The 13,673-nt window shown below is 43.3% G+C and overlaps 1 protein-coding gene across 2 annotated transcripts in view; it reads left to right on the forward strand.

Moving 5' to 3' along the window:
- The window catches only part of RHBDL3 (rhomboid like 3), a 90,661-nt gene that overhangs the window by 47,821 nt on the left and 29,167 nt on the right, over positions 1-13,673 (forward strand). For both annotated transcript variants that reach the window (XM_083148254.1, XM_083148255.1), the window contains 2 exons: positions 9,415-9,573; positions 13,447-13,671. In XM_083148254.1, coding sequence (XP_083004380.1) covers positions 9,415-9,573; positions 13,447-13,671 — 384 coding nt within the window. The remainder of the gene's footprint in view (positions 1-9,414; positions 9,574-13,446; positions 13,672-13,673) is intronic.

A 13,673-nucleotide genomic window follows, 5' to 3' on the forward strand; every position in this document is an offset into this window, starting at 1 on the left:
AAAATCCTGATTTTTTTACACCAAAATAAAAAAAAAAAACCTTTTAGTTTAAAAGTTCACATTCCAGTTCTCCATGAAAAGATGGAGAATTGCTACACGGAGAGACACGGCGAAAATCACTTAAAAAGACGGCGAAAATATCACATTGAATAGGGTGGTTCACTTTTGGAGCGCAAAATGCTCCTTCCAACGCGAAAATAGCACAAACTCGCCATAAAACACGGCAAATTTTTCTCATTGAATACTGCCCAAAGAATAGATTCCTACTAAGCCACATCTACATTTCTTTTAAAGTTTTCCACTCACTAAGGTGCCAGTTTATTACCCCCATAATTGTAATTTATTATCGCCACCAGAGCCCTATTAAGGATTCCAGCCGCCCTGGTGGCGATAATAAAGTGTACCCACCCATCCCCATTTTTTCACTTATATTCAGTTAAAAATCTGTAACAGATATGGGATGCAGCTCAGACTTGCCTCTAACTTTTTTGCTGTGGGAACCCCTCATTTTCGGGGAGAAGCAGCAAGTGTAAACACACATGGTGCTCCTTGGTCTGCTTTGGTGCCGGGTACTTTGGGTTATTTTTCGTCGCATGGACCCTACTTTGGATGTGCATGGACAGAGATTGCAAGTGCTCAAAGGTTTGATCTATCCACCCGATGGAGTAACTCTTTCAGTGAACATACAGACCTGATTGTCCTGCGGCAGTGCCTTGGACATAAGCTGATTTCTGTGTTTGTTCAATGTGTGCAGATGCAAATGTGACGCCTGTTTCTAATGCACCTTTTACAACATGCATGCGGTAGGTGAAAGTCCCGACATTGATGGCAGCTGCAGATGGAACAGTGGGAGGGATGGACTTTCAAATGTATAGCTTTTCTGGATACACGGACAAATCCAAACATTGGGCCTGATGCAGACCTGCTTCCTAAGCAGCGTTCTTTCGCTGCTTAGCGAGCGGGTAAACGCAGCCCCGATTTAATGTTTTTTTGGTGTAAACATAGGTCATTATGGACACCGTATGGACACCGTCTAATTGTACTGCGTCTCCTCATGTCTACCTTTTTCATGTAGACTTTTCCATGTTGACCTTTTGACTATGTTGACCTTTTGACCAATAGTTGTCAACCTTTTGACTGTCAACCTAGACACTGTAGAGCTAATGACTGCATACCCTTTCTCCCTACTAGATTACATTTGTTGGGCCTCAGCCCATGCCGTTTTCTCTGTATCATTAAGTAGTATGCTGTCAGCTGCCTGCCAGTAACATGACACATTAATTAGTGTTTCCTGTTGGATTCAGAGATTAATCCCCACACATTGTACTCAGGCATCAATTACTTAGATGATGTTGTCACAACATCTCTTCGCTAATCCCACTGAGTGGTTTTCTAGTGGCTGGCTGAGGTCACTGGTGCCACGTCTTGGCCTCCGTATAGATTATAAAGCCCCATACACTCCGGGTGATTCTGCCTAGCGATGTTTGCTGAGCGATCTGTAGGCGATTTCCCGGTAACCTAAATCACCCATACACACATAGCGATGTGTACTGAGCGAGCTGTGCTAGCCACTGTGTTCTTTATGCACATGCAGGCGATCTGTCTAGGTCATGATTGTTGTGCTAGATCTAAACAGGTGATGATGATGACGTGCAGGACTATGCATCGCCACTACTATGGGGCATACACACAGCGTGATGTATGCTTCAGGAAATTTAGGAAAATTGCCATGTGCGTATGACCCATGTACAATCTGCATATTAGAGGTTAGGTCTGACATTCCTTACAGATAACATTGCCCTGCATGATAGCATACTATATTGGTTTTTGCATCAAAATATATGTTTTTTGTATGGGCTGCACCTATTTCCACACTGTACATATTCGGTTGCTAATAGCATATCTGTTAAGCTGGCCATACATCAGAAAGATATTGTACCCAATCATACAATCTCAATTGATTGTAAGATGGATTGTATGCAGATTGTGTGCACATCTTATGTACACAATCATACAATCAATCATAAGATGGATTGTATGACTGATTGTATGATCGATTGTGTGTAGATTGTGTGCACATCTTGTGTACAAAATCATGCAGCAGATGGATTGTATGACTGATCATATGATCGATTGTGTGTAGATTGTGTGTCCAAAAACCACCAAGGACTGCCGGGGATTTCAAGGGAAATTGTACACAATCATGAGTGCAATCGATCTTAAGATCGATCTTTCTGATGTATGGCCAGCTTTAGAGATGCCTTGTTGGACACATCTTCATTGTATCTGTACTTGCAGCTAAACAGGCATATGGAACATTGGGGATTCTGTATTTCTGTATATTATGTCTACACTCAATATGTCAACATTCATTAGACTGACAGTAAAATGTGGACATGTTGTTATGGGGTATGGGTCATAGGGTCGGCAGTCTTTAGGTCAACCACTATAGGTTGACAGTCACTAGATCGACACATGCATTCGGGCAACATGGTAAAGGTTCCATGTTTTTGTTTCAATGCTGATATGGACACCATATAAGTGTACCGCGCTCGCTCGCTATTATATCCTCATTCTATGCCCACTTGAATAGTATTAAAAAATTAAACTCCCCTTTGTTGACCTTTTTTCATGTTCACCTTTTTCCCTGTTGACCTAATGTATGTTGACCTATTCCATGTGTCAACATAATGACTGTCGACCTAATATCCGCTTCCCGTTTTCATGTCAGGATTGAACATGTTGACATGGTAATATTGCTGTGAGCACTGTGCTGCAGTGCGATGTGACCCTGTGTGCAGTTACAGTGGAATGTGCAAGTGGTACTGTGTGATGTAATGTGAATAACGGGCACTACTATGTAGTGTGATTTGTGTGAATGCCTCTTCCCCATGAAGCCGCGCCTGTAAACTTTGGACGCAGTGCGTACTGTATAGTATGAGGGGGGCCCACCAATTTTCTTTCTGGCACAGGGCACCAAATTGTCTGGTTCCGGCATTGCTAATGGCAACCCTAACCTAAACAAGGTTAATATTACAACAGTGTTCACATTTTGACCATGTTGACATCATGATACCTGGGCATCCAGATTTAAAGAGGAGCATCAGGTGCCGAATAATCGATGTTGTACCTGTAATATACAGTTGGTAATTTTACATACTCCAGGAGTGAGTAACGTTATTGTAGATGCATTATAATTTTTTCACTTTATACCTTATCCAATAGACACACCTGAACATTTAGTCAGTTTATTTTTTTACATTTGAACACATCATGTTTTTATTTTTTGTCTTGTTTGACTCTTATACCCCTTTTACACCAGAGCCGCAACCTTGATTATTACCGCTCGAGTCCGGGCAGGGGCTTGGTGTAAAAGGGTCCCGGCAAATGTTCAGGGTCGGACACGGGGCTTCCCCGGTCAGGGGCCGTGTAAATGGGTAACCCGGGTCATCTGAGCCAGGGACCCATTTCCTCCAATCAGGGAGCCCCAACCTCCGGACCGCAGCACCCTGAGGTCAGTCCGGAGGTTGGGCAGGGGCTGCCTACAGCCTCTGCTGCTGTCTGTGGTACTATGCAGACAGCATCAGAGGTGAATGGATGCCTGTGTGCGGCATCCATCCACCTCATGGAAGGAGGCTGGGGGCAGCCTAGCAGCTTACCTGGGTGCTGGGTTTTCCCCCAGTGTGTCGGTCGGCATTGCAGGGGTGGCGGTCGGCGGATTTCCCGGCGCTTGTAGATGATGTCATCTCTGAGCGCCGGAAATTCACCGGCCTCGCCCACCCGGCATAATGCCGGGAGACGGCGGTTTTAAAAGGGGAACAACTGCTGGGTCGCATCCGGGTCCAAAAACACGGGTGCGACCCGGCAGTTTTGGTGTAAAAGTGGTATTATATGAATATATCTTAGTGACAGTTGTCATTATTATATATTTAAAATACTTATAATTTAGATTATGATTTATTTTACAATCTGTTGTCTTGAGATTTTCTGAAATTATTTTATCTCTAGTATCCTCAGGGGGCTCTGGATCAAAATGTGTCATAGGTCTGATAAGCCTTATTGCGCCACTGTCCATACCGGTTACCTTGTCATTGGTTTGAGTTATTAACTAGGTAACTATCCATATTAACAAGTGTGTGTGCTCATTAGTTGATCCATAGACCCATACTCTCATCTCATCTGGTTCCCAGAAGCGAAAGGTTGTGATGATTACCCATTAAACCATCCCTCCCTCTCCCACTCTCCCTGCGTGAGAGATCAATGACACAGGCCTGTTTTCCAGTTCATTACAAACCAGCAGGAGACACAATTGATTTGCACGGCCTAGCTGACATGCAGCTCTCTCTCTCTTTCTCTCTCTCTCTCTCTCTCTCTCTCTCTCTCTCTCTCTCTCTCTCTACCACCCACACCTTCTCTCTGGCCTTCATTATCCACAAAACTGCTCATTTTATGATCTCTACAAGATCTGTCTTTAATAGAACAAATAATCAATATAATATACAACGTAAAATAAAATTTACTACACCTGTAAATGTGGGTTGGGATCTGTTTGTTAACGGATTTACCATAATGCCATATATACTGTATACATAAGTGAGCCTATTTTCAGCAGGTTGCATCATGTGTATATTAGGTGGTGATTATGAATTTTTAGTAAAATGAAAATTAAAGGGGCAACTTTGCTCAAAACCAGCTTTGTGTTAAATTACATAGCCCCTGTAAATCCAACATCTTAAACTGTCAAAGACAAAGCGGCTTTGAAAAGCGCAGCTCAGTAAATTTAGAACTTTATGTGGCTACTGAATTTATGTGGCCAGTGAATTCCTCTGCAAGGTTTAATAGCTGTTTGACCTGTTGTTGCATAAATCCCTATTATATTTGAGATTCATTATAGTGCTAACATATTTTGTATGAACATTATTTCTAGACGATAAAGTTGAAAGATTTTATATATATATATATATATATATATGTATATGTGTACTTGAGATGATAGTAACCCCTTAAGGTAAATCACCGGCGTGGTACTCCAGGACTTGTGAAGAAAACTATTTTATTGTGCTGTTTTCTTCACAAGTCCTGAAGTACCATGTCGGTGATTTACCTTAAGGGGTTACTATCATCTCAAGTACATGCATACTATTGCAGAGGCACCCAGGCATTTACCTACTATCCCAGGAGTGCGAGGTCGTCACTATCATATATATATATATATTTTTCCTTTTTTTTTTTTGCCAAACTTCCTATGCTCAAACTTTGGGTGAAATGTAATAGGATGAGAGATTTTGTAAGAAATCTCCAGTTTATGTTAAAGTGGCAATCATTTGCACTGCAACACCAGTTTGATGTCGCAGTGTAAATGATTGGCGATTTAAAATAAACCAGGGTTGCCGACTTTCAGAAAATCCTCTCCGGGAGAAGTCCGGAGAGGAATCTTTCATTACGATTTTTTGGGGGCGGGGCTTAACAGTGACGCCATTAAGCCCCGCCCCCATTCCGGGAAATAGCCTAAATAACTGATATCCATGGAGGGGGCGGGGCTAAAACGTCACGATTGTGCCGTTTTAGCTCCGCCCCTCCTCTGAGACCCGCGGATTGCGGCATATAAATGCCGCGATCGGCTGGCTCAGTGGGGGTCCCCCTGATTCCGGCAGGGTTGCCCACCCTTCCGGGGGCCGGGAGGAAGGACCCGATTTTCGGGAGACTCCCGCAAATTCCGGGAGGGTCGGCAACCCTGAAATAAACTGGAGATTTCTTACCAAATCTCTCACTTTCTGAATCTCTCATCCTATTACATTTCACCCTTTAACTTTATTTTACACTCTTCACCGAGATTTTTTTAGAGTATGAGTCAAAAGGACGACACCATTAAGGTCAACTGTCAATAGGTTGACCACTATTGGTCGACAGGCATTAGGCTGACATGGTCAAAAGGACATCACAAGTGAAGGGCTGACATGGAAAAGGCCGACATGAGTTTTTCACATTTTTGTGTATCTATGTCGACATAGGTCTACATGTACACTGTATAAGTGTCCATGCTTCAGGCACTATTAAATGTCCCCTCCATGTCAACTAGGATGGTAAAGTATAAACAGTCCTTTTATTTTTATTTTTTTAAAGAAACCGTGAAAAAATCATGTCAACATTTTTCATGTCGACCCTCTTTATGTGTCAAACGTTTGACTGTCGACCAATAGTGGTTGACCTTTTGACTGTTGACCTAGACACTGTCATCCTATTGACCGCATACCCTTTTATCATATTGATTGTCTGACCATTAGAATTTTAATAGAGAGACCGGATAAAAACATTGCTTGTATCTCCAATATGTCTAAATGAGCTAAATTACAAAGGGTACTAACTTGAGAGACCAGCCATATGTCGGTGTACTGTGTTGACTTCAAGAAGTAGTGCAATCCGTGTGCTGCTTATGGGACAAGTCCTGATTATTGGCACAACAAAAATAGTGATTGCAAATAGGGGGATTTTCTGATGATTCTCTAGCACCTGCCAGCCGTCCTACATAATATAAAGTGACTGTGCTAGACTGGAAGCCCCTTAAAAGCGCTTGTCTGTATTTGTTCACAAACAAAGGCCTTTTGTGTCAAGATTAAAGATATTTATGCTTGTTCCTTGCAGCTTCTTTACATAAGAGGATTATCAATTCATACTCCAGGGTTTGTGCTAACTGCCATCTGGGACCCTCTCGTCTGGGGTTCTTCCCAGCTGGAAGTCTCAGAGGACAACAAAGACTTCATTGTGAATGAAATGTGTAAGGACTGAAGCCCATTGCTCTTTTGTTAGTTTTTACTACACTTGTGGGACCCAGTACATGACAAAAAGACCTTTTGAGGTTTTTTTTTTAGTTCTGGAAATGTGAAGAAGATACCTGTGAGGCTTATAGAGTTCTAGACAAAGAAAGGAGAGGACTATAAGGCTAACTGAGTTCTAGACAAAGAAAGGAGAGAACTAGAAGGCTATCCGAGTTCTAGACAAAGAAACAATAGACCTATGAGGTATATACTGTAGTGCCCTGGACTTATAAAGAAGAGACCTGTGAGGTTTCAGATACAAACAAAGAGACCTGAGAAGTTCGTAGAGCTCTAAACACAAGTTTATAAGAATAGAGACTTGTGCCTTTTTTATGAGTTCATGTTTATTAAAGCATTTTTTTATGATCAATAACAAACGGAAGGGTGTGAGGATAAGAAGGAAGGAAAGAAAAGGGAGGGCGGGGAAGGGGAATACAACAACATTCTTGTAAACTATAGCAACAGTATTGATAATTCTATAGAATTGAATCACCTCATAAATAAAAGTATCAATGATTCTAGTCCTAGACAAATGACCAAAAGCCTACTATAGCCCAATTGATAGACTTCCTTAAATAACATAACAATTATTGCAGACTAAGAATCAAAATACTAAATGATAGTAACATACAACTTGGAATCAAAGACCATAGGCCATAAGAGAAGTACCATGATGGGAGAAAACGGATAGCGCTTTATTATCCACTTTATGGATCATTAGGTCTACAAGCATTAGGTCGACATGGGTCTAGGTCAACATGGGTCTAGGTCGACAGGTCATTAGGTCGATCTGGGCAAGGTCGACAATCAAAATGTCGACATGGGATTTTTTATTGTATTTTTTTACCCGAATGGACATGGATATGCAAACGTAGCGCTGCGCTCGCCATGCTTCGGGCATGGTGCCTCGCTATGCTCGGCACACTATGTTATTCTCCCACCATGCCCTAGTGGATGGTAGGGTATGAAATACTGCCTGTCGGCTCAAAAAACAGTTAAAAACCCCATGTTGACCTTTTGAATATTTACCTTGGCTATGTTGACCTGTCGACCTAGACCCATGTTGACCTTTCTGCATGTTGACCTAATGGTGCAGATTCAATGCTTGTCGACCTAATGACCGTATCCCATATAGCAGAGATTAGAGTGGCCATGGAGAGGATAGATTGAGACTCTCACTAGATTGCTTAGTAATGTCCCTACATCGCTCTTTGTGTAGGGGCCATATCAATAGCAATGCACGGCCCCACACATCACTAGGGATTAATGGTCCTTATTCTGGTACCATGAGGCTTGTGTACAACTCTGAATCAGGCCATAATGGTGCCTATGCTAGTATTATCTCATCCCCCTACCCATGCCTGTCCTTTCCCAGATTTTATAGTAGGCCCCAATCTTTGATAAAAGGTGACTTGGGTTTCTCCCTTATTTACATTGCCTGAAACACATTAGTCATCACCATGATGCCTAGTGTTATACACCAAAAGTGGTCCAGATAAGCTTCTCCAGTGGCTCCCTAAAGGCGCCCATATTTCTGGGATGACTTCTCCACCTCGGACAAGTCGCATGCAGTGCTCCCTTGAGAAGGTCCCAGGTGGCAGGATCGCATGCAATCCCCCTCAAGCCTGCCCAGAGTCAGAAGCAATCTTACAGATTTCTTCTATTGCCGGTGCGACTCAGAGGGTCCGGTGTAATGCGCACGGGACCGCGCATCGCATGACACCAGCTGTTATTCAGCTGCAATTTGGGATCTTTTCCTGATGGATTGCCACACTAACAGGAATAAAAGCCCAAATTGTAGCTAAATCGCCCAGTGTATGGGAGCCTTTAGTGTGTGAAATAATAATGATCCCTGCCGTGTGTGTCATGTGTAGTTATTGTGTATAGTAAGTCATGCTTTATGATTATATGTGTATCAAAAGTGTTTTACTTCTGTGTCCTTGTCTAACATTTACTTAGAGGCTGATTATGTCATGTTGCAATGCCAATGCCATTTGTTTGTTTTATTTGCATGAAAGGTAAGTACTCTCTGTTTTTGCATATAGCTCGCAAATAGTAGCTAGCTAAGCTTTATTTTTACACTGCGATTTAGAGTTCAGCTACGACACATCCACTACACTACATCTGTTCACACATTTTTGGCCAGATGTATTAAGCTTCAAAAAATGATAAAGTGGAGAGTAATAAAATTAGCCAATCAGCTCCTACCTCTCATTTTCCAAACCCAACCTGTAACATGGCAGGGAGGAGCTGATTAGCTGGCTGTTGATCACTCTCCATCTTATCACTTTTTTGAAGCTTGATTCATCTGGCCCTATAAATCTGCCTCGCCTGCAGTGCAACTTGGTTTTTCCAAGGTGTAAATTTGCTTCCTCTTCTTTTTTCTTTTTTTTGTTGTTGCTATTAATTAGTCCCTTGGTGCCGTTCTTTGGAAATTGACTATTTTCTATAGAAATGTCAGAAATAAATTGCTGAATACACTTTCTGATTTATTAGAAGAGATGGGATACCCTACAGGAACAACTCACCTGACCGGGTTCCAGGGATGCCCATGATGAACTTTGGGAATGAAGGTCCTGTTCTATTTTTTTTCCTCCAGTTTGATTCTGAGAGCAGTGGATATATCAGCACCCAGCAGTTCTGGACCCTGCTGCAAAAACACAGCGCCGAACTGGACCCACATAAACTGGATGTCCTTCTGGCTCTAGCGGATGGCAACGCAGATGGGAAGATATGCTATCAGGATGTTTTGAATCTAGTGAGTAGCTTGGGACAAGTCTTAAAACACAGTATAGATTGATATAACATCATGAGGAGCTGAGACCTTGTACTTCGTACATGTTTGTTGAAAATGTGTTTTGTTTCAGCCTATAGGTAGTTGGTGCTAGGGAAGGGTCATTCACTTTGACGTACAGAAATGGTGGGGATGGCCAAGATAGCCACAGACAGATTCTCCATGCCTACCGCTCTATATTACCATGCCCCCGGGAACTACCAGGTTGCCTAGTGGGTGAGTTCAAGCTGGGAAGCAGTCAGGGTCATTTTAATACATTTCCAAAACGGGTGCAGGGTTATCATTAGATTTACCGAAAAAGAAAATAAATAAAACATGCAAATCTTAACGAAAGTCTTATTTCCTATCTTTCCACAGCCCTGACATTAACCCACATTCTAAAACTTAGCCTACATCAAGAATGAAAGCTAGACCTAATACTAATCCTCTAAACCTATTTCAAGCTCTAAATCTATCTGAAACCTCACAGCTGGACCAGTAGACAGATAATTGTTTCATCTATTGTTTTCCTGAATAAATGCATAGCTGCCTGGTCTTTTAGGGGAAGATCTATCAAGCATGCGCAGAGGAACTTCCAGGTCATAAACCCGATAAAAGTCCAGGCACCAGAGCACATTGCAAAGGGTAGCTTCATTTGGGATAACTGCCCTTTGCGTTACTAATCACATGTTATTACATATGCGCTTAGTACTGACGCGATGGACAGTGGAATGCACCACAAGTGGTTGTTACATCTGTTATATTATCTCAGGAAGGGACGGGAGTAGGAACATTCTCTCAGCAACTCATTGGCGGCTGGACCTGGGGGAAGGACCAGTCAACATAAGCACTGTACCAGAGAGGCTGTCCCTTGATGGAAAAGAGTTATGACCTTGAATATATCCACTTAGCTGAAACATGGGGGGTTTGTCAGACTGTCGGGATCCACACTGCCTGGATTTTGATTACATCCCAGATATTATTTATATATAGGAAGTAGTTGTGCTATTCCATCTAATTAAAATTCAAATGCAGCAGGAGGTGTCTGTAGCAGGTAGGCACCTCTAATTTGTATCTGTTCAATATTAAGGTGCTACGCTGTGTGTGTGCACTCACACAGCGTAACATCCTTTCTTGCACAACTTCTTGTGCTACCACAGTTTTTCTGTACATCCAGTTACCTTGAGTGGCACCCCCGCCAGTGATATTTAAATAGCGGGCAATACGGGTCCAAATAACACTAGCGACCCACTTAGAGTGTGCAGACAATTTCCCTACCCGTCCTTTCCTCATTGTCAATATTAAGGTGCCCATACACGTTACAATTATTGTATCCAATATTGGATACAATATTGCATCTCATCGCATCTCGGTTTTGCGATGAGATGAGATCAAGTACAAAAAGTATGTGCAGCACATACTTTTTGTACTAGATCTCATCTTATCGCAAAACTGAGATGCGATATTGTATCCAATATTGGATACAATAATTGTAACGTGTATGGGCACCTTTAGTGCTGCATCTGAGAACGCATTAAGGTGCCCATACATGGTTACAAGCACAGTACAAAAAGTATGTGCTGCACATACTTTTTGTACTGCCTTCTGATCGCATTGCATCACACGCAAATCGCATGCAAGACACATACGATGTGATCCAGCCCATAACGGGTGTGATCACCATTGTAACCATCGGTCCCGATTTTGAATTGTTTATAGGCAGTTGTCAGCCAATGAAAGCTGAAGCTTACATAGGCTAGCCATTGGATCTGGTCACCGAGATCCAGGAAGTCTCTTTCCGATGAAACAGACCCTGGACACCTTCGAATCTAGGGAAATGCTGCACTGCAGAAAGGGCCTTGTGCCTGTGCAGACATTCAACCATTGTTTTTTACATAAACCATTGGATACAAATATATATTACACCCACTATGCCTTCTTTTAAACCAGGGTTATGGGTATGGGCAATAGGGGCAGACTAGATGGGCCAAATGGTTCTTATCTGCCGTCAAATTCTATGTTTCTAATATGTATGGCACCTCATGAGCTTTATGAGCAGAAAATGACTTGTGATATTTTTTCCCTACCATGCATTGTTTTCTCTCTGTATGATATATTGTTTCACATTAATTGAATGTTTACATCCACTCCATGTTTAAAGTGCATTTTCTAAAGCCGTGTACACACGGCGCGATGTGCTAGGCAATTTTCACTAGGTAGTCAAATTGCCTAGCAAGGTTAGCCAGAATCGCACCGTGGGCTTGATTCTGGTTCACTTGCAAAAGCACATTCTCTCTCTAATAGACAAAACCATGTGCACTGCAGGTGGGGCTGATGTAACATGTGCAGAGAGTTAAGGCCCCCATACATTAGGCCGACTTGTCCTAGGGACAAGTCGGACCCAATTTACCTGCGAGCCGCCCGGCAGCTCCCCGGGAGGCTCACATACAATTTGGCACTTGATGTGCCATTTTTACATGGGATAAATCGCATGCGATTTATCCCATGTAAAAAAAACCCCGGGGAGCTGCAGGGCGGTGAGCAGTAGTGGGGGCGGGCAGCGGCAGTAGTGGGGACGGGCAGCGGTGGTCGGGGCGGGCAGCGGCGGTAGTGGGGGCGGGCAGCGGCGGCGGGGACGGTCGGCGTTTGCGGTGAGCGCAGTGTACTTACACATAGCAGCAGCGGCGGGGACGGGACGCGCAGTGGCGGCTATTATATTTTTAAAATACTTGTCAAATGACCGGCCGCTCTCTGATTGGCTGAGAGCTCTCCGGCCAATCAGAGAGCGGCCGGTCATTTGACAAGTATTTTAAAAATATAATAGCCGCCACTGCGCGTCCCGTCCCCGCCGCTGCTGCTATGTGTAAGTACACTGCGCTCACCGCACACGCCGCCCGTCCCCACCGCCGCTGCCCGCCCCCACCACTGCTGCCGCTGGCCGCCCCCACCACCGCTGCCGCTGGCCGCCCCCACTACTCCCCCGGTGTCTGTATGCATATGCCTGTCAGGTGGCAGGCATATGCATACAGGGAGGTCGGACGTGATCGTATGTACAGACCGTCCGACCTCCCTGATCCGGTCCGATGCGCACGGGACCGCGCATCGGATCGGATCAAATGTCACATACCTACGATTTTGGGCCGATTTCATCCGATTATCGGCACAAAGTGCCGAAATCGGATGAAATCGTCCCAAAATCGCATAGTGTATGGGGGCCATTAGATTTGGGTGTTATTTTGTTTCTGTGCAAAGTAAATACTGGCTGCTTTATTGTTACACTCAATATAGATATCAGTTTGAAGTGTAAACCCCACCCAATCTAACTCTCTCTGCACATGTTTTATCTGCCCCACCTGCAGTGCACATGGTTTTGTCCATTAGAGAGAGAATTTGCTTTTGCAAGTGAACCATAATCAGGCCCAGCGTGTACACCTCAGGCGATAGTAATGCCCCTCTTCAGCGTCGCTATCACTCAGCCAAAAAGACTGTGCAAGCAAGGCAATTTTGACTAAGACGCACATACAGTGTATTTGGTTTATGGCCAAATTGGCCTAGTCAAAATCACCCATGGGCTTAGTCCCAAGGATGTGAGAGTCTCATCACATGTGCTGTATCCAGACTCCTACTACTTACTGGAATATCTCACTTTCCAGTGTTTGTACAGTACCCCAGAGGCATTCACTCTGGTCCTATCAGATTCATATCTGTATAATTGGTGAGTTCTAATGTCATTAGAACTGTAAATTATTATTATTATTATTATTATTATTATTATTATTATTATTATTATTATTATTATTATTATTTTAAATCACTGAAGCCAAATGCTGGTCTTTCAATGTCACATCTATTTTTCAGATGAGCAACAAGAGGTCAAACAGCTTCCGTTGTGCAATCTTGCAGGGGAACAGGCGCTTGTGTAACAAAGCACTTTTAGAAGAGTCGGGCTTGAGCCTCACACAACGGCTGATCCGCCATGTTGCCTATGAGACCTTGCCTAGGGAGATAGACCGGAAGTGGTTTTATGATAACTACACAGGTTGTCCCCCACCTTGGTTCCTGATTACTGTGACCATTGTTGAGGT

This window comes from Crinia signifera, chromosome 6 (genome assembly GCF_055691185.1).
Source record: "Crinia signifera chromosome 6, ASM5569118v1, whole genome shotgun sequence".
NCBI classification, from domain to species: Eukaryota; Metazoa; Chordata; class Amphibia; order Anura; family Myobatrachidae; genus Crinia; species Crinia signifera.